The sequence below is a fragment of the Salminus brasiliensis genome, chromosome 18 (genome assembly GCF_030463535.1).
Source record: "Salminus brasiliensis chromosome 18, fSalBra1.hap2, whole genome shotgun sequence".
Lineage (NCBI taxonomy): Eukaryota > Metazoa > Chordata > Actinopteri > Characiformes > Bryconidae > Salminus > Salminus brasiliensis.
Genome location: NC_132895.1, coordinates 1,111,427 through 1,134,979, shown reverse-complemented (window position 1 = coordinate 1,134,979; position 23,553 = coordinate 1,111,427). Strand labels below are relative to the sequence as shown.

The 23,553-nt window shown below is 41.9% G+C and overlaps 1 protein-coding gene across 1 annotated transcript in view; it reads right to left on the bottom strand.

The window, feature by feature from the left end:
* The window catches only part of gabra6b (gamma-aminobutyric acid type A receptor subunit alpha6b), a 65,475-nt gene that overhangs the window by 37,944 nt on the left and 3,978 nt on the right, over positions 1 to 23,553 (bottom strand). Inside the window, exons 4-8 of the mRNA XM_072662470.1 lie at positions 22,426 to 22,646; positions 17,833 to 17,915; positions 17,603 to 17,746; positions 16,099 to 16,251; positions 3,931 to 4,178 (exon numbers count right to left, since the gene is read on the bottom strand). Of these exons, the coding sequence (XP_072518571.1) occupies positions 3,931 to 4,178; positions 16,099 to 16,251; positions 17,603 to 17,746; positions 17,833 to 17,915; positions 22,426 to 22,646 (849 nt within the window). The remainder of the gene's footprint in view (positions 1 to 3,930; positions 4,179 to 16,098; positions 16,252 to 17,602; positions 17,747 to 17,832; positions 17,916 to 22,425; positions 22,647 to 23,553) is intronic.

Here is a 23,553-nt window from a genome sequence, read left to right as displayed (position 1 = left end):
ATTTGAATGAATTTAAACTTAAAACAAGGTCAAATACAGAGCAGGTTTGGCTCAGACTAGCAGCCAGTCCTCCATGCCCTGCATCACCAGGGCGAGTGCTCTCAGTAAAGGCTCTTTGGCATTTTCTGGCAGTGTCTGACGGCTCTGACTGGGCTTTCATGGCTGAGCAGGTTTTCAGAGCTGTGTGTCAGCTGTGTATCTCCGTGTGGCTCCTGGCTCGAGCTGCATTTATGCCGCTGCTATTTTCACCAGCACACCAGGCAGCTCTCAACCTGGGCTAAATGCCTGCAAAGTCGGACCTTCCCATACGGAGCTTTTCTTTCTTCTCTCTTTCACGCTACGCTACAAGCCAAAACCGACAGCAGCAGACAATAGACCCAGCGGGTTTCACTTACAAACGGCTTCTTCAGAGTATCTGAAGACCCTCAGCAGAGCTGAATGTAGAGTAAGGCTTTGAGAATGGGCACAATTTTGACCACTGAAGTTGTGTCAACATTCTGTAGTCGGCGTCGTGCCCATGAAAGAAACCTTGGCTGAAAACAGCTCTCTAGTCATATTCTAAATGAGGTGGGACAATATTCCAAATCGGAGGAGTATTATGGACAGGAACCATATTGCTGTCCATTTGGACAGGACAAAACTTCAAATGAGTAAGGACAAAATTCCAATTCTGAAGGTGGGATAATAATCCATTTGTCCTGGGATAGTACTCCAACTGAGTATAGTATTTAAATCCTGGGAGGGGGGTGGGGCAGTACTCCAACTGAATAAGAGCAAAATTCCACTTGTGGGGAGGGACAATACTTTAACTGAATAAGGACAATATTCCACTTGTGTGGAAGGACAATACCTTAACTGAATAAGGACAATATTCCACTTGTGGGGAGGGACAATACCTTAACTGAATAAGGACAATATTCCACTTGTGTGGAGGGACAATACTTTAACTGAATAAGGACAATATTCTACTTGTGGGGAGGGACAATACCTTAACTTACAAAGGACAACATTCTACCTGTGGGGAGGGACAATACTTTAACTGAATAAGGACAATATTCCACTTGTGGGGAGGGACAATACCTTAACTTACAAAGGACAACATTCTACCTGTGGGGAGGGACAATACTTTAACTGAATAAGGACAATATTCCACTTGTGGGGAGGGACAATATTTAAACTTACAAAGGACAATATTCCCCTCTCAGTTGGCATATACTGCTTCAGTCTATTTGCAATCTCCAATATGAACTGCAATACTGTCCCCTCTCAACTGGAATGATGTCCTGCCTGAAATGCAACATTGTCCCTCCTCAGTTAGAGTACTGTATCTCTCTGCCCTCAGCTGTTATACTGCCCCCTGCTCAGCTGGAGCACTGCCCTTGATGGCGTCACTCAAGGCAACATTATTCAACTTTATTGAACTTTATGTTTTGCCACATTTCAGTTATTCTAATTGGATTTGACAGCTGGACAGAAGCCTGGAAACAGAGGAGAAGTGGAAGTGCTGGGGAGTTTCAGGAACAGCTCCTGTGATTAAACCACATTTTCTTTGTTCCTCCACAAAAGCTGCAAGGCCTTCCACCCACCAGCACCGCCACCAACTCAGCTACTACAGGGCACTGAGCACAACACAAAACCAGAGCAGCGTCAAACACGCCAACACAACATACCCACTGACGTCAGCGCAGAGAGAGAAATCTGCCCATTTCCTTCACATAATCATTCATTTCTTAACTGTCTCTCTCTCTCTCTCTCTCTCTCTCTCTCTCTCTCTCTCTTTCTCTCTCTCGCCCTCTTGCTCTCATGTTCGTCACTGTGGTGTTTTTTTATTTAAAGTAACCACAGGGTTTTGCCTCTTGCCCTGCGGCAATCCGAACATTTCCCTTTGCGTGCTGAGTTTAATCGAGCTTCTTACGTAATGACTCTCCACTGGCTGTCTCCTCCGTCTACTGAGCTCCTTATCAGAGACAGAGTGAGGGATGAGGGGGAAAAGGCTACGCCGAGGCAGGCCGGCACCACAGGACGTCACGGCGGGTAACGGCAATCAATTGGAATATTGTTGTTTCTCAGTTGGTCTGCTGTGCCGCCATCACTGTTCCTCTTCCTCTATAATAATATCCCACTTTAGTTGGAATACTGCCCCCTAAATTTGAAATATGACCCCACTCAATTTCAAAATACTGCTCCCACCATTTATTGCATTACTGTACTTTCTCAGTTGTAATAATGCCCCCCTCAATTGGAATACCGTCCCACTTCAACTAAAATCCTGCCTCCCCTTAGTTGGACTAATGTCGCCCCTGAATTGGAATACTGCCCCCCTCCTCAGTTGGAATACTACCCCATTAGAATACTGTCCTTCCTCTAAATAATAATAATGTCCTACATCAGCTGGAACACTGCCCCCCATCATCTGAAATACTGTCCATTCTAAGTTGGAACACTGTCCCCCTCAGTTGGAATAATGTCCCGTCATTTAAAATAGCGCCCCCCTCAATTGGAAGACTCTTGCCGTTCCCCTTAGCTAAAATGCGGCCCACCTTCTGATTAATTAAAAAAATTACCCCTTCAATTGTAATACTCCCACTCCTCTACTAGAACACTGTCCCCTCCTCAACTAAAATACTGTCCCCCTCTTCAGATGGAATACTACCCCATTAGAATACTGTCCTTCCTCAAAATTATAACGATAACCTACATCAGCTGGAACACTGCCCCCCATCATCAGAAACACTGTCCATTCTAAGTTGGAACACTGTCCCCCTCATTTGAAATAATGTCCCGTCAATTGAAATAGCGCCCCCTTCAATTGGAAGACTTTTGCCCGTCCCACCTTCTGCTAGAAAACTACCTCCTCAATCGTAATACTCCCACTCCTCAACTAGAACACTGCCCCCACCTCTCAACTAAAATACTGTCCCCCTCTACTAGAACACTGTCCCCTCCTCTACTAAAATACTGTCCCACTCTACTAGAACACTGTCCCCTCCTCAACTAAAATATTGTCCCCTCTACTAGAACACTGTCAACTAAAATACTGTCCCCCTCTACTGGAATACTGCCCCCCAAATTTAAAATATGCCCCCCTCAATTTCAAAATACTGCTCCCACCATTTATTGCATTACTGTTCTTTCTCAGTTGTAATAATGTCACCCTAAATTAAAATAATTCCCCCCTCAATTTGAATGCTACCCCATTAGAATACTGTCCTTCCTCAAAATAATAATAATGTCCTACATCAGCTGTAACACTGCCCCCCATTATCTGCAATACTGTCCATTCTAAGTTGGAACACTGTAGGGAGTATTGCCCTTCCTTTCAACTGGAAAACTGTACCCCCCCCTCCCCCCCAGCTGACCACCCTCAATAAAGTTCCCCTCAGTCTGAACATACTCAGATTAAACTCCTTTCACAACATTGACAGGGACTTCCTAACTGAGCACACTGTTTATACAACAGCCAGTCCTGACCACAGAGCCTAATTGGTTGAAAAGCTGCCATGTTGCTATGTGATAACTGTTGGTTGCTAAGTAACAACAATAGTTTCATTACTCTAAGCCTTTTGGCAGAAATGACCAATATTTAAACACATATCTGAGCTGCTTTGCTTTATTTTGGTCTTTTCTTTCCAAAAAATGCGTAAAAGCACCGATACACTGGAGGGTGGAGTGTTATGGTGGTGTGTGGTGGGTCCATTTTCAGATGACACCTCAAAAGCTTTTAACTTATTGTTAATGACTGAGACTTCAGTAATGACCAGTCACTAAAACAGTCAGGCCTGAATCACCATCGGTAAAGAGCCTCTCCAGGCATTTCTTTTGCCTTCTTGCCTCATTGACCCGGCAACCAGGTCAGCTCTGATCTGAGAGAAAGCAGAATAAGATGAAGATGAGGAGGAGGAGGAGGAGGAGGAGGAGGAGGAATATTACCGAAACAACTTCTCCGTCACTGCCGGCAGCAGCTGCCATGGTAGCACGAGCGGCGTTGGCCCGACGAAGCTCCCGATTGGCCTGCAGAGTGGAGAAATAATTGACAGCGGCGAACTCGATGAGGGCAGAGAAGACGAAAGCGAAGCAGACGGCGATGAACCAGTCCATAGCAGTGGCGTAGGAGACTTTAGGGAGGGAGTGACGGGCACTGATACTCAAAGTGGTCATTGTTAGTACAGTGGTGATACCTGCAAGAGAACACACACACACACACACACAGGTTTACAGCATACAGTAGCAATGGAAAGTCTTCACTACTTCACATTGTGTTCTATTTTAGATTCTTCAGCTTGATTTTATTTTATCTTCTTTTATTTATCTTTTTTATTTTATCTTCATTCTCTTTAAGAAGAGACAAAAGGAGAAGAGACGAGAAGAGACGAGAAGAGACTAGAGGAGAGGAGAAGAGAGGAGACGAGAGGAGAGGAGAAGAGAGGAGAGGAGAGGAGAGGAGAGGAGAGGAGAAGAGAGGAGAGGAGAAGAGAAGAGAGGAGAAGAGAGGAGAGGAGAAGAGAGAAGAAGAGAGGAGAAGAGAGGAGAAGAGAAGAGACGAGAGGAGAGGAGAAGAGAGGAGAAGAGAGGAGAAAAGAGGAGAGGAGAGGAGAGGAGAAGAGAGGAGAGGAGAAGAGAGAAGATGAGAGGAGAAGAGAAGAGACAAGAGGAGAGGAGAAGAGAGGAGAAGAGAGGAGAGGAGAGGAGAGGAGAGGAGAGGAGAGGAGAAGAGAGGAGAGGAGAGGAGAAGAGAAGAGAGGAGAAGAGAGGAGAGGAGAAGAGAAGAGAGGAGAAGAGAGGAGAGGAGAAGAGAGGAGACGAGAGGAGAGGAGAAGAGAGGAGAAGAGATGAGAAAAGAGGAGAGGAGAGGAGAAGAGAGGAGATGAGAGGAGAGGAGAAGAGAGGAGAAGAGAGGAGAAAAGAGGAGAGGAGAGGAGAAGAGAGGAGAAGAGAGGAGAGGAGAGGAGAGGAGAAGAGAGGAGAAAAGAGGAGAGGAGAGGAGAAGAGAGGAGATGAGAAGAGAGGAGAAGAGAGGAGAAGAGAGGAGAGGAGAGGAGAAGAGAGGAGAAGAGAGGAGAGGAGAGGAGAGGAGAGGAGAGGAGATGGGAAGAAAAGGGGCTGATGGGTCAAACTGACTCCCAGCTCTTTGATGCATGTTAGCATTACTGGTTATTTACTCAGAGAGCAGCATGGACTCTGTGTATGGAATAGCTCCAGGATAAACACTATCTGTCCTATCATGCCTCCCCAGAGAGAGAAAACTCGAGCTCACAAAGAGACTGAAGCTGATTATGAGAAATACAATATAATATTTGTTATGGCATTATTTTTCGAAACAGCTCGCCCTTAGCCATTATCCGCTATCTGTTATTTCATTAAGGTGCCGGAGTGTTTCACACAGCCCTATCTGTACACCTCATCTTGCTCAGAGGCAGATTTATCTCGAAGCTTTTAGTTTCTATAACACAGGGGGCAAATACCTATGCAAACATCTTTTTTTTCACTGAATATGTTCTTATATAAAACCAATATTAACATCAATTAATGTCTTAAAATACCAGAAAAAACAAGCAAGTCTAGTTTTCCCGGACCGTCACTGGCTACATAGAAGGGTCAATGGCGTTTCATCAGTGGGGAGTTTGGGACCAAAGTATCTGCTCTTTGTTTTAAAAAGGTTCTGTTTGTATAAAATGACCTCTATTCTGTTTCCTGTAGCACTCTCTGTGACCTCTGACCTCAGAGTCTAAAGATGTTGACCTCATATTTACTAGTGTTTAGATGTGAAGTGTCCAGGACCTCATCAACGCAGCTTGTGACTGACATCACGGTAGCAATTAGAGCTGGGCAATATGACGATATATTATTGTATCATGATACATTTTGTTATGGTGATAACAATAATGGAGGAGACTGTTAGTGCTGATCTGTGATCAGCTGCAGGTTTCATTACTACAGTGTGATTAGACTGGGTTCATTAGATGAAGAGCAGCAGATGTTGAGTATAAATCACTGTGTTTAGTACAGGAGAGGATCTGATAGTAGTTTATAAGAATCTGATACTGATGTTTTTAGTCTGTAGTGATAAATATTGTGTATCGCAAAAAAGTCTTTAAATATCGATGATATAGTGTTTTTATCATATCGCCCAGTGCTGAGGGAGGCCGGAAGCCAGCAAGGTAGTGCCGCTAACACTGCGATAATATGCAAAAATATGAGAGTGTCATTTGTAATCTAGGTGAATATGATGATGTTTAAGGGGAGGAATGATTGACAGGGTGTTGTAAAACAGTTGTTGAACCACCATCCAGTGATCAAAGAGTTATCCCTGTAAACGGACGAGTCAGAGGTGGGCCTACATCTCACTGTCCAATAACCCTTCCATTTTATAGAAATGAAGCCAGAACAGCTCTCCAAGCATTCTTACGATAGAGCAGAATAAGGGAGACTATACAACTGTTGGAATTAGGCACTGTAGATGGAAAGATGATAAGAGAAGGTAAAAGAGATGGAAAATAGGCTGTAAACTGGAATGGAAATGGACGGAGATACACATCATACTGCAACCAGCCAGCAGAAGCTCAGGACCTGTGGTTGCATCACTTTTGAGAGACGTTGTGCTGTCCATGTTTTCTACAGTCATTGGTCCATTTAGTGGTTCAGAGATAATGGCTAAATCCCTAAAGGTCTGGAACTCCTACTGCCTGTTTGTTATCTCTGCTAAGAACAGGAATATGAGAACCGCAGAGGTTCCACCTGGTAGTTTGGATTTGGATTATTAAACTGGGACAGAGCCAAGTAGGCCAATATTTGATATCAGCTTTTTATTAGCTTCTACAAAAATCAGCGTCCTAATAGATTAGATGCATTACTGTATTAGTATTCAGCCTTTCTGCAAAATCACTGCTTTCCTCATTTTGAGAAAGAGCTTTTTTCATACACATCAACCATTTAAAGGTTCTGCTGTCTATAGAGTCATATACATGCATTTATTTATTTATTTGCAGTGGTGGAAACTTTATTTGAGTTACTACACAGGGGTCTTCAGGTAGGCGTCTCCCTTCGTCAGTGTTTCACTGAATTAATCCCACCATACCCCAGCAAGGTTCAACAATGAGGTCAATGAGGTCTGGTGTAAGTGTTTATCTGCTCAGTAAAACTCTGCTATTAGAATAAACACTAATAATAACACTCCAACAGAAAGTGGTGGAGGTTCTCCATCACTGTGTTCATCATTAGAACATCTCCAAAGTTCTCCTCATGGAGTCTAGTATTATTTAGAGTTCTCCTCAGATCAACACCTGGTTTGGTGGTAAATCAGGGCTTAATGATGGTAAATCAGGTGAGCTGCTGCTGCTGCTGCTGCTGATGGAGGTGAACACATCCTCCATGCTGTGCTGGCTGGACTGGGGGGTGTCCAGGAGAACCCTGGAGGAACCGAGCTCTGTTCTTCAGACTAGCTCACCGACAAGATCTCACTACTTTCCTCTCTACAGGGACTAGAAAAGCTGTGTGTGCATTTTCACATCTGTATCAGCAATGGGTGCAGCTTAAAGTAGCTGAATGCATTCATTAGAATGGATGTCCACAAATATTTGGACATATAGTGTAGTACTGAAAGGGTTCGCTGAATTATTTGAGCATCCATGCGGTTCTTTGAGTTGCCATGGTTCCAAAGTATCAAACTTCCCACAGCAACACCAACAACATCACACCTCGACACAGCACATGAACACTGGACTGGACAAGCACACATATCCGTCTCCCGCCCTGAAGGACGTTGACTTCACCACCGACACACCAACATACAGGTTATCTCCATACTGTCTCTGCTATGGAAGGCTCCTAAAGATTGACAGAACGTGTAGGAGGGCAACACGCATGATGAGCAGCAAAGCCAGAGTTTTTCCATCTCTCTTTTCCATGGAGACAGGAGGCTGCTGTGCAAAGACGAGGCGGCATGCCCACGTATCCGCGGAGGCAAGAGATGTATGGAGAATCTCCATTCCAGATAAGGAAACATCCCCTGGAACAGGCTTCTCACAGTAGGAGTGCTGTTTCTAGGATACTCACATCCATTCCAGCACACTGGCTAAGGTTCATTAAGGCGAAAGAATAATTTTCTTCCAGTTTCTCTTCTTACCTCAAATATAGATATGCAGAGATCAGCCACAGCATTAAAGCCTGGCACCAAGACTAACATTAGCAGCAGATCCTTTAAGTCCTGTAAGGTGTGAGATGGGCGGGGCCTCCATGAGCATCAGTGAGCCTTGGGTACCTATGATCCAAGGTTGTCCTTCCTTGGAGCACTTTTGGTAGGCACTGACTTTACTTTGTACACTACCACTCCTACAGCAGGTGATCAGGCTGCCTTATGACTGTGTGCACAGAAGTATTTGGACACTGCTCTTAATCACTGAATTCAGGTGTCTGATTCAGTCCCGTTCAGCTACAGGTGTATAAACTCCAGCCTCTAGTCCTGCAGTCTGTCTTTCCTCCACACATCAGTGAAAGAACGGGAGGTTCTGAAGAGCTCACTGAACTCCAGCGTGGTTCTGTATGTAATAGGAGACACTGCTGCACCACCAACAACAAGTCAGCTGGTGAAATCTCCTCCCTCCTAGATCTTCCTCCATCAGCTGTGAGTGGTGTTATTATTGAACAGTGGAAGAGTTTAGGAGGAACAGCTCACAGAGAGCAGCTCAGCCACCGAGTGTCTGTCAGACCACGTAAAGTTACAGAGCGGGGTCAGGGCCGAGTGCTGAGCTCAGAGCAGAGAGCAGAAAAGCCTCCAACTGACTCTGAGTAACTGCAGCAGAGCTCCAGACCTGCTGCTGCTGGTGGAGCTTAGAGTAAAGAGGGACCAGCTCCATATTAATACAGCCTATGGGTTTAGAATGGGATGCTGTAAAAGCTCCTGTGGGTGGAGCGTATAGGTGTCCCAATACTTTTGTCCAAAACAAAACAAAACTTAAATAGGAGAAAACTGTAAACTTTGGGTCGGCTAATCTTCACTAATAGGGGCTGGAGGTGTGGGAGAAATCCTGAAGTGGTTTAATTTGTAGGAAACCTCAGTGCTGCAGGTTCACTTTGCTGAACTTCAGTATTCTGGTCCACCCCCTCACTCCCTGTGGGTCTGAGGAACCATCTCTTCAATTAGTCAAAGAACAAACACACTACACAAAGCACGACTTGCACAGTTTTTCCTGTACAACAGAGACCACCGCCATGCTGTCAGCAGCTGGCTGATAGATGCTGATGAGTCACAGAGGAAAAAACGCGAAATCAAGTGGAGCCCAGTATAGAACACGCTCATACTGGGATTACACTGGGACACATGACCACAACAGCAAAACACAGAACCAGCCCTGAGCTGCTGTTACGAAAACATGTGCAGTCAAAAGGTGCACCATTAAGTAGCGGTTGGTGAGTTATCAGTAGATAACACCACCACCTTTCCCACACTCCTGAGTGGACTGCACTGCAGTGGGCGGAGCTTAACTGGTTCTTGTGACAGCAAGAGCTAGCCTGTACTGTTGTGTGTGACCCACTAACTAAGCCAAGCTAAGCAACACCATATGGACAGAAGTATTGGGACACCTGCTCTTGTTTCTTCTGAAATCAAGGGTATTAAAAATGTTCTGCTGCTTTTGTTGGAGTATGTGTCTCTACTGTCCAGAGTAGAAGACTTTCTACTAGATTTTGGAGAAGCATTGCTGTGAGAATTTGATTGCATTCACTGAAAACAGCATTAATGAAGTCAGGATGTTGGACGATGATTACCACCTCATCATCATCATCCCCAACTCTTTCCAAAAGTACTGGATGGAGTTCCACCACCATCATTCCAGAGAACACAGTTCTTCCACTGCTCCACAGCTCCTCAGTGCTGGGGGGCTTTATACCCCTCTACTAGCCCACGCCTGGCATTAGGCAGCATGGTGCCAATAGGTTCATAATGTTGATCTGCTCCAGAGAGTCCTATTCTATTGGCAGTACTTCTCTCTACAGGGACTAGCCAAGCTGTTTGCGTGCACACCTGTGTCAGCAATGGGTATAACTTAAAGTAGCTGAATGCATTTGTTATAAGGGGTGTCCACAAACTTTTGGACATCCATGTAAGTCCATTGTTATAGCCACAAAACCGACTGTTTGGCTGTACTTTACGCTCCGTTATGACGGAACAATGCAAGCTCTCTTCAGGGATTAATAAAGTTTATCTTATCTCACACGGTCCAGCTCTAGCTCCTGTGAGGGCATACATCTCAATCCCAATTAAATCTAAATATGCAGAACAGCTCCTGCCTTTATTTCTCACTGCTTATGGGGTGAATCCATGGTGAGTGTAAAACGGGTCATTAATACAAATCAGCAGAGACCTTTATGGATCCCATCTCCACCAGGATAAAAGCACTGGGACTGAAAAGAAGGACCAATTGGTGAGCTTTGGACCATTAGAAATTCACACAGATCATTTGCAGACTCATGGTCCTCTTAACGAGTCAGAGTGATGCCTGCCTTTGACTAAGAACACAGCTTTAGTGCTCCCTCATTACGAACACGGCTGGTGGTGGACAAAGCTGAGTCTGGAAATGATAAGAATGAGAGTTAGATGCAGAACTGCGATGAACAGCCATCAAATTTGATCCATTGAAGTAGTTGAGGCTGTGTTGATAGGCACAGCAAGAGTGAAATCCATTAGTAGTCAATTAAATATCTAACTGAATTTATGTTTTTTTTGTTTTTTATAATATTTACAAAAAAGTTTCTCCACAGATGCCAAAACTTTTACTCTTAAACACACATTTATGCCACAAATCACACAAATCTGTCCAAGTTCTTAAAATCTTTAAGTGCCAATCACCCAATCAGATGTTAAAACCAGCGCTATTAATAATTTCAATATTCAATATAAGCATCAGTGAGGTCAGGTCCTTCTTTTAAATGGTTCTGCCACTCCAACACTCATCCCAAAGATGTTAGATGGCAGAGTATGCTGGGGGGGGTTTATATTTGGGCGCTGTGACCTTAGGGTCATGTGCTCACGGCTACTCCAGAGTAGGCTAGGACGCCATAACATATTTAAAAATGAGGACGGTATTTCAAAATGTTTCTGTTCGGTGTCCATCTAGTACACAGCCAAATATGCTCATTCCTTCACATGCATTTAAGAGAGCCATAGGGTGGGGGCGCTGTGGAGCTCACTGATTGGTGATAAATAAAACAGCCCATCGTAGTTGCGAGTTTTTGTGACGTTGAGTTCAACTGAAAGTCAAAGCAAGCAAACATGGAGGAGCCAGTCTTCTAAACGAGCCTGAAAACAGTCCTAAGACCTTCACTCGACTGGAAATCTAGCCTGCTAGCTAACTTATCTAAGCCTAGATAGCCGGCCATGAGTCCAAACACAGCAGAACCGGTCTCTAATGACTCCTTTCTGTCAATCCCAACACCAGTCGCTCCACTTCACTCTCTCAAACCCGAGTATTTATGGTCAGTACTTGTGTCGGCAGCTCAGCTTGCCATGCAAGCCATGTTAGCTAAGCAAAGGCTAGCTTAGCGAGTGGCTACAGATCCAAAAAACGTCCAATTCAGCTTCTGTGCTCTCAGCAGCAGTCCCTCCATCTGAGTCACTACAGAAGAGCTGGGCAATTTGGCAATATTTTATTGTATTGTGATAAATTTTGTTATCATGGTAAACATAATGCTTTTCTGAGTGTATTTTGGATATCGTCAGTGCTTAAAGAACACTGATTATCTGCACGTTTATTACAGAGAGTGTAATCGGTCCTATTAAATTAAATGTAGTGAAGCATATTTTGAGGAAAAATCACGGTACTCATTATGTGAGAATATTTGGATATCAGTTTTTAAAAATTTTACACTGTTGGTGCATTTTGTCTACATGACAAAATATTGAGATAAATATTGTATATCGTAAAAAAATGTCTTTAAATATTGTTATATATATTTTTACAAATCACCCAGTTCTACACTCACCTCACCCACCCTACTCCAGAGCAGAGCATCCAGCTCAATTGCTCAGTGTTTTTCTAAGGAAGTTATAGAAGCTCTGACTGATGCCCATGCCAGCAATGGGCACAGTTAATGCATTAGAAGTCTGGATATTTTTAGATATATGGTCTATATTTATACATTTATACCCCTCTAGCCCATGCTTGGCACCGGTATGGAGAACTTGGGCTCATCCGTGGCTGCTCCAAAACCATAAAACACAGTGATTTGTGGTTTCTGTCCTAAGTCTCTGGCAGCTAGATTGCTGTGTCAGTTTTCCTGGCACCCCAACTCATGTTCACCAGGATAAATTAAACCCTTTCCCATTTAATTAACATTAAATTCCTGTACAGAAAAGTGCTCAAAGGCCTGTATCTCCTCCAAGCTGTTAACACCACATTTAAGCCAATAGCCATTCAGTTAGGTGGAAACCAGGAATGCTAACTACATACACTACATGTCCAAATGTTTGTGGACACTCTTTCTAATGAATGCATTCAGCTACTTAAAGTTACACCCATTGCTGACACAGATGTACAAATGCACACACACAGCTTGTCTAGTCCCTGTAGAGAAGAAGTACTGCCAATAGAATAGGACTCTCTGGAGCAGATCAACATCATGACCCTATTGGCACCATGCTGTCTAATGCCAGGCGTAGGCTATACAGGGGTATAAAGCCCCCCAGCATCGAGGAGCTGTGGAGCAGTGGAAGAACTGTGTTTTCTGGAATGATGGTGGTGGAGCCCCATCCAGTTCTTTTGGGAGGAGTTGGGGAGTTGGGGATAATAAATTCACTAATGTTACTTTTGCTGATTGCAAACAAATCCTCACAGCAAAGCAGCAAAGCAGAAAGTCATCTTCTCTGGACAGTAGAGACAGTTACTCCAACAAAAGCAGAATCAACTCTCTTTAACTCTTTTCCTTTGATTGTAGGTGGTAAGCTACCATACCATGTGGGGAACTGGGGTTCGAGTCCCGGTCTGGGTGACTATCCTTCACTACACCAATAAGAGTCCTTGGGCAAGACTCCTAACACTACGTTGGAGTGGCTCTGGAGAAGAGCGTCAGCTAAATGCTGTAAATGTAAATGATTCACAAGAAACGAAAAAATAAATAAGGTGTCCCAATACTTTTGTCCACATAGTGTATGCCCATTTTCAAAGAGCACGGCGAATGAGGGCAGAGAGGAAGCAAGAAAGCAGAGGGAAAGGAAAACAGAGAGCGAGCTGCTCGGGTGAAAGGCAGAGCTGCAGGCTAAGGGAAGCTTTTATGAGCAGGAAAAAGTTGGTCCAAATTAACCTCACTCAATTACGTCCCCGAGCAGAGCACTCTGGGAGATTTCAGCTCTTAGTGAAGGTTCTGTTGATGTGGCTGGAAGATCCTTACAGTCCTTCCAGTGCTTTCCAATCTCTCTCTCTCTCCCTCTCTCTCTCCCCCTAAAATGAACATGTAGGCTAACTCCGAGGTCACGGAGAAGGAGGAGCGCCAGCTGCGGAGTTTAGATGGATGTTCCTGCAATTACAATCAAGTTGAATCCACGCACAGCCCTGATCCTCATCATACAGCACATTAGAAAAGCCACCGAACGCAATCAAAAGCTCAGACCACAACATTAAAGGCCTTCGTTCCCACGGCTACAGCTGATGAAAGCCCATCACTGTTCAACAAGCAACACAGCTGAACTTCAGCTGAACCCAGAGAAGGAGTACAGAGCATCTCCCTTCCTCCGCCGACGTGAGGGTAGCTCATATAGCTCATATATGTCGCTTGCAAAAGTTGAGGCACCCCTGTTCCAACGACACGTGCTTCTGATGTTCTGACTGAGTGTAGATGAGTGGTAGGGCTGTGTGCTGGCAAGAACCTATATATATATATATATTATCATTCTAAATTATATTAGATTAAACTATATTAATTATGAAATATTATTATTAAATATGTTACATATCACATTATGCTATATTTATTTATTTATTTATTTTACTTGTCTGAACAGTGATTCTCCCGCTGTTTTGTGAGCTGTTCTGCTATCCAGGGTCGAACAGAGGAGGATGGGTTCCCCTTTTTGGTCCCTTGGATCCTTTGCTCTGAGGGAATATTGGGACCATTTGATGAATCAGAAGAGGGTCAGGCTCTGTCAGGATCTCTGAAGAGCTGCTCTGAGACAACGACGTTAAAAGCTTCAACAAAGAACGGAGGGGTCTCTCGTATACGAATACAAACTAGGCAAAGAACGGCTACTTAAGCTTTTAGTCTCTAGTCTTTAGTCTATGGGTTCTGTATGGAACTTCTGCCTTCACTGAAGAACCCTTGAAGAACACTCTTTTGTTAAGATTAATAAACAAACTTACAAAATTACATTTTGGAATTACTATATTTACTGAATTTAACAGATTGGAAACAATCCAATTTTAATGTATTAAAATGTGGAAAAGTGACTTTTCTGGGACACTATAGCAAACACCTAGCAACACCAGCATAGCAACCATACTGCATCAACATAGCCAAGTTCACATTCTTTCTACTTGCCATATTTTAAGCACTGTTGTAGTTCCTTCAGGAAATGCTAATCTAGTTTCATACTGAGAATCTGAGATATTTAAACAGATTTATGATGAAGTTGCCAAGCAGTCCATCATTTTTGCAGCGTTCGCTTCCTACAGTTGCTCTAAATCTGCTTTCCTGCTCAGTCTTCGTGTCCTAAGAGAGCTGAACCTACCAGACATGAACACAGGAAGGAGTGCCATGACGTCATTTACCACAACAACAGTAACATATGGCCCAGCCTTGCTGCTGCTTGAGAGGAAAGACAGCAGACGAAGGACTGTGCCTCGACTCTAATCCATCTACCTCTGTCCTCCGTCAGAACGCCACACAGGCCGCGCCACTCCGAGTGATTTAAGCCCATCATCAACTTCTGCCAACAGCTGTGCATTAAGCTAATGAAGCTTACTTTATACACGGATATAAAAGCACACCAAAACGTGCTGACAATGCTAAATCACAGGAAGGAGGAATACTGCTAACTTCCTGCTGGCTGGAGGGCTTCAGATTAGCATGCCTTCACTAGCGTCCACTCATCCCATAATACAGTATAAACAGGGTTCCCTTAACTGGACAAAGCTGCAGTCTGGGACTTGCCTTTTAGGTTATACTTGTATGTGCTTGCAGGTTCTCTGGGTACTCTGTCAGTCTTGGCTGCTACTGGTATCACATTTGATTCTGCTGGTTTCAGGTGGTCTGAGCTGGTCAATAATGCTCAATGTGGATTTATACACAGTCTGACAGACTGTAATACACTACAGGAAGCATAGGGGGCGCTCTATAATGTTTATATGATCCACACGCTCATTCTGACAGACTGTAATACACTACAGGAAGCGTAGGGGGCGCTCTATAATGCTCTATAATGTTCATGTGATCCACACGCTCATTCTGACAGACTGTAATACACTACAGGAAGCATAGGGGGCGCTCTATAATGCTCTATAATGTTTATATGATCCATACGCTCATTCTGACAGACTGTAATACACTACAGGAAGCGTAGGGGGCGCTCTATAATGCTCTATAATGTTCATATGATCCACTTGTTCATCCTGACAGACTGTAATACACTACAGGAAGCGTAGGGGGCGCTTTATATTGCTCTATAATGTTCATATGATCCACACGCTCATCCTGACAGACTGTAATACACTACAGGAAGCGTAGGGGGCGCTCTATAATGCTCTATAATGTTCATATGATCCACTTGTTCATCCTGACAGACTGTAATACACAAAAGGAAGCGTAGGGGGCGCTCTATAATGCTCTATAATGTTCATATTATCCACACGCTCATTCTGACAGACTGTAATACACTATAGAAAGCATAGGGGGCGCTCTATAATGCTCTATAATGTTCATATGATCCACACGCTCATTCTGACAGACTGTAATACACTATAGAAAGCATAGGGGGCGCTCTATAATGCTCTATAATACTCATATGATCCACACGCTCATTCTGACAGACTGTAATACACTACAGGAAACGTAGGGGGCACTAATAGTAACAGAGCAGTTGGACAGATTCACAAAATCACAAAAATGCTGACTCACCAAATACAGTCCTGGCCGGAACGGACTCCTTGTTGATCCAGAAGGACACCTGAGCGAGGATGACAGTCATGATGCAGGGGATGTATGTCTGAATCAGGAAAAATCCCATCTTCCTTTGAAGGTGGAAGTGAACCGTCATGACTATGTATTCGCCTGCAGGAGCCAAACACGAGGGTTAAACACTTCTCCTTTAGAAGCCCGTACTTTGTAGCTTCTGTCTGGCATACTGTTGATCAGGGCTCAGATGACGGCTGATACTGATTTAAGGGATTTATACCAGTTTTCTACTGCAGTCCTTCCAGAGACCACCAGAACGGGACTGTACCAGCAGAACACAAGTTTACAGGTTGTAAGGCTACTCCAGAGGAGTGAGGGTGTAGAATCCATCAGCAGAGCTTTCTGTGAGCCTCCATGTTTTTAGTGCTGTAGAGCTGTGGTCTTGTTGGTTCTTGTTGGTTCTTGTTGGATGCGCTGTGTTTTTTGCTGAAGCAGTTTGAACACAGTTTGGATCAGTTAGAGCTTATGATTGTTTTATTCAATCAGAGAAAGGATAAAATGAGTTATGTGTGATTGATGTGAGACTTTCTGACACGGACTGAATAAACAAAATAAAGAAAAGCATCCAGAAAGGAGTTAAAAGGTGCTTTACTGGCTGATATGACTGTTAGGTTTGAATGGGAAGACTTCTTAACCTCTAATAAACCGCAGAAACTCAGATTTAAATAATATTATGGAGCCACACTGGGGGCGGAGCTACTCAGAGTTCTTTGTGCATTCAGTTTATGTTTTTAACTCGTTTTCTTATTTTATCAGTTTTACACGTTATTTTAACCATGGTGATTTTGGTATATTTTAGTTTTAAGGTTTTTACCTTTTATTTACCCTTTCCAACCTCTTTTATTTACCTTAACTATTATTTTAGTTATAGTCTAATTATTTCCACATTTCCACTTATTTGTGTATTATTTATTATCTTTTTATTCTTTTTCAATCCCTGTTTGGCTTATTATTTATAATTGTACTTTAGATTTATCCATTACACTTTATTTGGAACATAATATATTATATTAATAATTATTATTAACTAATTATATTATTTAGAATTTCTGTCAGATCCTACTTGTTTAACAATATATAAATGTTAAATTTTTATTTCTGAATCCATATTTTATGTATTGGCTCAAATACATTATAAATGATGGTCACCATCAATGTACAAGTTTAAATAAAGGTTGGTTAATTGAGAGATTGATGATTGACTCAACTGTAGAGTTATGGAAGGGTGTGAGTTTGAATCCCAGGGATGATGTGATCAAAAGTTATTAATTACTTATTTATGCAATATTTTCTATATATATTAGATATATATTAGAGTTAGCCATCCTCCAGCCCCTCTTCAACGGACTCTTGGTGAGGCAGCAGAAAGGGCAGAATAGTTAGATCATTCAGTTAATGCAGCTGATTTATTAGTCTGTTATGAAAGCAACTGTTCGTGTTTGCTCACCTGTGTTGGACTTTAACCTTTCACTCGACACGGTCTGTCCTATCAGGTCATACTGCAGCAGGCTGGACGACTCCTGAGGGACTTCAACTGAAAACAGCGGCCCTTTTTTCCACGTATAGACGATTTCGCTTATAGGGTACGCATCTGCAGCGAACAAAAGCCCAAACAGGAATGTAACATTCACATACTGTACACCTGGGCTCTCAGTATAAGTTCTGAAAGTGACTTACAGCTGCCAAACTTCAGGGGACAGGAGTGACCGTCCATGGGAAAGTTGATCAGCCTCATGGGACATTCTGCATTGATGGTTAATCTGCATGTAAAGACAGAAACACAGATTTCCTCATCTATAACTCGTCTTGACCATGATTTATTTAATAAACAATAAACAATATGTCTGTAACTTGTTGTGCATTTAAAAGGTAAATGTAAACACAGTTGAAAATATTTTCCACCAAAAGTATTTTCCACCAAAGTGATGTATACTTAAAAAAAATGTGTCTGAAGTGTAAACTAAAATGGGTTAAAAACCATAATCATATTTGTTGTTGTCACATTGCACTAATAAATAAATAAAATAAACAATTAATTTAAGTAACATTTTATTAAAGTGTCTGAATTCAAATAAGCTTTACAGAAGCGTTCTGCTGCAGGATTATTTCATCTTTAAAAACTAAAACACAAACGTCTTTTGTCATTTTTAATGATTATTTAGTCATTTTTGTTAACAATTTCAGGGCTTCCATAATAGCTGGAGGCAAAGCACTTCTGAGAGCCCACAGATGTTGTTATAATTGAATGAATGAATAAATGTTCCTAAAAGAATTCTGCTAGTGGTTACAGTTGGCTAAATAACAGTAAGTTAATAATTGTTTATTTATAATAAAATATTGTTTTATATGTTGTTCATTGGGGGTCTTTTTTCATGATTACTGATTGTGTAAAGATGCTTTGTGACAACAACAGCTGTAAAAAGCGCCATACCATTAAATATTAATAATAAAAGTATTTTCACAGCAGATTTAAGGTCCAGTACAGAACAGGCAGCCGGCCTAAAAGACTACTGCAACCCTAAACCCTACAATAACAGAAAAAACAATAACGAGAGCTAAACTTCAGGTGATCAGACTTTATTTCAGTTCTGCCAATAAAACCAGAACTGAACTTTAGTTTCAAACAACAGTTTTTCTTGAGTCTGCCAACAACTTCAAACTTTAATGACCAGAAGGAAAGTGACCATAAAAAGAGAGGGAGAGCGATCGACAGAGGAGAAAATGACTGCGAGCGAAGTGAAGAAGCAGGAGGATGAGGAGAGAGCAGATGATGGGAAACGGGAAGAGAAAACAGAGCTAGAGACAGCAGGAGGCCGAACCCAGAGACAGTAACGAGGGAGAGGGAGATCTGTTTAACAGCAGAGCCACAGTAGGGGTGGGCGATATGGCAAAAAACAAAAAACATCATATTACTTAAAAGTAGTAATACTTAAAGACATTTTTGATCATTCACAACATGTGTCATAATGTACAGACATGTAAAAACGCTCTAACTGTGGCAGTCGGGCTGGGCAATTAGGGATGCACCGATCCATACATAAACATAAACTTTATATATCGGTCGATACCCGATACCAATCTGATACCATTGCTGCATTGCGTACACCTCACCATGTGGGAGAGACTTAAGGCATCAGGATTCACTTAAACATTACTTTATATAATATAATAAATTAACACACAGATATAAATGTACTAAATTACCATTTATTTGTCATGAAAATAAACAACTGTGCAGAACCTGGACAAAGCATTCAAATTCTAAGTAAAAAAGGAGTCAAACTTCTTAAAATATATTAAAATAGAGAGAGAATTAGAATAAATAAGTAACCTGGTCAATCAAACAAGCAGCAATTAAACACTGCAAACGTAAATATTTAGTGCCGCTTCACACTGACCAATTAAAGTGAAAGGATCGGCTCCATGGACGGCCTAATTATCCGATACCCGATCCAGCTAATTTTGTTAATATCGGTCCGGATAATTCGGGTATCGGTTCAGTTAATATCGGGTATCAGATAATTAGGCCGGTCCATGGAACCGATCCTTTCGCTTTATTCCGATCCTAATATCGGACCGGTGCATCTCTATAGGCAATATGGCAAAAATATTATATCATGATATTTAAAGACAATTTCCCAATACACAATATTTATCTGAATATTTTGACATGCAGAATCTGCATCAGCAGAGTCTTAAAAACCGCAACACTCACCTCTACTGAGTAGAGTCATATATATATTAAAATCTTCACAAATCATTCTAATTAAACAGCCTTAATTACACTCTCTGTAACGAGGTGTGCAGTTGGTCAGGACTGATAATATTTCATATCATAGTACCCTCGCTTGTATCACGATAACAAAATTGATCACAATTTCGATCAAATATTGTCATATCGCCCACCCTAACTGCTTTCAGAAGCTCAGATGAAAGTGACTTTTATTAAAAAATCATTATAAACAAAATATGAATAAAAAATCATATTCCATTAAAAAGAACAAATTCTGCTCTATGTAATGAAACACACACTCGATCAGAAACGAGCGCCGACCTGTATCAACTGTCCCTTAAACTAGCAGCTTCAGCATCATGCTGACGCTCCACTGACTGGAACAGGGAGAACTAACAGGGCGTCTCCATCATTCCCACTCCGGGCCGGAGCGCTGCTGCTACTGCACTATGGAGCTTTGGTGGTGGAGCTGCAGGAGGAGAACCTCTCTCCAGAACTGCTGTGTAACGCTGCAGAACCCATAGAGTCATATTAGTGTAAAATCCTGTAGTATTACTGTACCACCTCAGCCCACATGCTGCTCTACCTTCTTTTACCTTTCCTGAGGCCTGATCCCAGGAGGGGGGAGCTCCAAAGTGGAGCGCAGGTCTCCATGCGAGGCTAAAAGCCCAGCGCCAGGCTTCACCATGTCTTTAGCTGGTATACTGCACACCACAGGACGGGATGTCAGCACTATACGGTAAGACCCGAGAATAATCTTAATCCTAATAGTCCTAATAACAATGCTTTGCTACATTATGCTATGTGACTCCTGTAAGCTGTCATTGTGCCTTACTGTAAATCAGCCAATCAGAGTAGAGCTTATCAAATTACTATGCCCACTATGAAACACTTTATAAACTCTACATGCTAGGATTGGGCAATATGGCCATATTTTAATGCACAGTGATCAATTTTATTACTGTAATACACAATTGAATTTCCTAAGCATAATGAGGATATCGTCAGTGTTTAAGAAACACACTGATCTCTGCAGGTTTACAGACTACAGTCTAACATGAAGTGCAGCACTGTACTCAGTACAGGAGATTATCTGAACAGTAGTTTTAAAGAATCCGTCGCTACTGATGCATTCTGTCTGCGATCATTTCTTTTTATACATCCTCCTATAACATCTTACCATTTCACCCAACCTTAATGCATGCATTACATGGCTAGCAGGCCCGCCCACCACCACCCATGCCAGACCAGTGGCACACCCTCCCACCACTGCTACCTGTTTAATGACCATGTTAAACCTAAATGGACTCTTAACTATCTGCACTATTAATATCACCACTATTACCCATCATTCCTCTGACCATCACTGCCATGACTATATTAAGTTATTCTACACCATGATTATTATATTATGATTATGATCAGAGCAGTTCAGCAGTTTAGATGGTTTGGTAGTTTTTATCATTAATGTTTAAATAGTTCTGATCAGAGGGGGACGGGTCGGGTCCCCCTTGTGAGTCTTGGTTCCTCCCAAGGTTTCTTCCTCCAGCTCTGAGGGAGGTTCTCCTTGCCCCTGTTGCTGTTGGCTGCTCACTGGGGGTCTTGGATCCCTCATGTCTTACGTTATTTCTTTTTGTCTTTGTTTTTACTAATTACTATTTATGTAAAGCTGCTTTGTGACGACAACTATTGTAAAAAAGCTACACAAATATGACATTTAAGTGCTGATGATATTCACCATACACAAAAGCATAACAGCTAAAATCATCACAGTAATGGTAAAGCCATACCGCCTACCTCTACACCACAAAGCAATGGGCATCAATAGATTAGGTCGATTCCCAGCTAACAGAGAACATCACAAGAACGTGTAGCAAGGGTTAGGGTTTAAAGGTTCTAAGAGCGTTAGCCTGTAACGCTACAGAAATATTGTTTATAAAAATATGTGATATAATAATGGGTTTAACATTAGTTAGTTAAACATTAATATTATGGAAATACTCAAAGACACATCTCCTACATTATAAATTAAAAACACTCTTACAACCAGATACGTAATATTTAATGAACGTTACATAAAATGTTTTCCAAAATGAAGAACTGGAGCGTTTATTTATATAAATTTATAAAAAGAATACATTCTGAATTCACACTGATAATAAAAATTTTAATTGATGAACTTCCATCACTTACTACCAAAAGTGAAAACCCCAAATTCTATTGTGAGAATAAATTAATAAAGGTTACTGGACTGTTAAAAAAATATTATATCTAAACATTGTTGGAACGTCCAGAAAACCTGACAAACTGAACGTTCTACTAACCAAAAATGGTCAGCCGGGTTGTAAGGAAGGGTGGTGTGTGCTGGTGTGTGTGTGTGTGAGCTGGTAAGAGCTCCAGTGCTGCTAAAAGCAATGCTCTGTTAAGTGCAGTGGCTCTTTTGTGCATCAGTCAGTCTGAAGGAAGCCAGCGTGAGGATAGAAGGGTGGATGACTCTCCTGATTTGGAAAGCATGGAGTTCGGGCAGTTGGCCTTACCTCATGGTGTAGAGGATAGTTCCGTTCTGCATGATGCGGAACAGCTTGTTGGGAGTGGTCATGTTGTGGGAAATGGAGCGCTTGCCATTGCGGAAGAATGTGTCCGGCGTCCAGATTTTGCTGACCATCAGGTTGTTCAGACGCAGAATGTCGATGGGGCCCTTGAACTTGAGCCGCTCGTCTATCCACGTCTGACGAAAGAACACGTCCATCGTGTATTCCTGAATGACGGGAATATGTGGCATTTTTATTACAATACAGTGCTCTTGATAGGAACGTCAGTAGCACTGAACATATATAGATTTTCTAATATGCATAACAATATTCTATTTTTTTTTCTGGCACATTTATCAATATCAATATTTACCTGTGTAATAATCTACAGCTATCGTCTGAATTTACTGTAGAAATTCCTTTAGTACAACATTACAAACTTAATGATGCTCTATTATGCAATATTGAAAAAAATACAGGCAAAAAAAAATCAAATATAAAAATTAAAACAGGACATTCTGACAGGACAAGCTAAACGCAAGCTAATATGCTAAGTTCAAACTAACATGCTAGCTGCGGTAATCTGCCCTAGTACTACACTAACCATGACCAAACCATGAATAATAAAGGTGGCCCTGGTGCCACGTTAAAACATGAACCACAAGCTAACATGCTAACCACTACCCAAAGCCCTATTGCCAAGCTAACTAGCTCAGCGTGATCGTTATTACAATATTTGGATACAGATTTAAAAATAAAATACACAAAAATAAACAATAAATATTGTTTTACTGATCTGCATCAGGTTAAATGAGACTTAAATTAAGAAATTTCATTACAAATTTTTTTAGCTAATATTTTTTTGGTTAGTTAACATGCTAACCACCAACTAAAGCCTTATTGCCAAGCTAACTCGCTCAGCTTGATCATTATTATGATATTTACAAATATTTGGATACACAGATTTAAAAAAATAAAGTTTTACTAAACCGCATCTGGTTAATCAAGACTAAAATGTTAAAATTTCTTTACATTTCATAACATTTGGTTAGCTAACCTGCTAACCACGAACTCAAGCCCTATTGCCAAGCTAACTCACTCAGCATGAGCTAACAAGGCCTAAGCACAGAGATA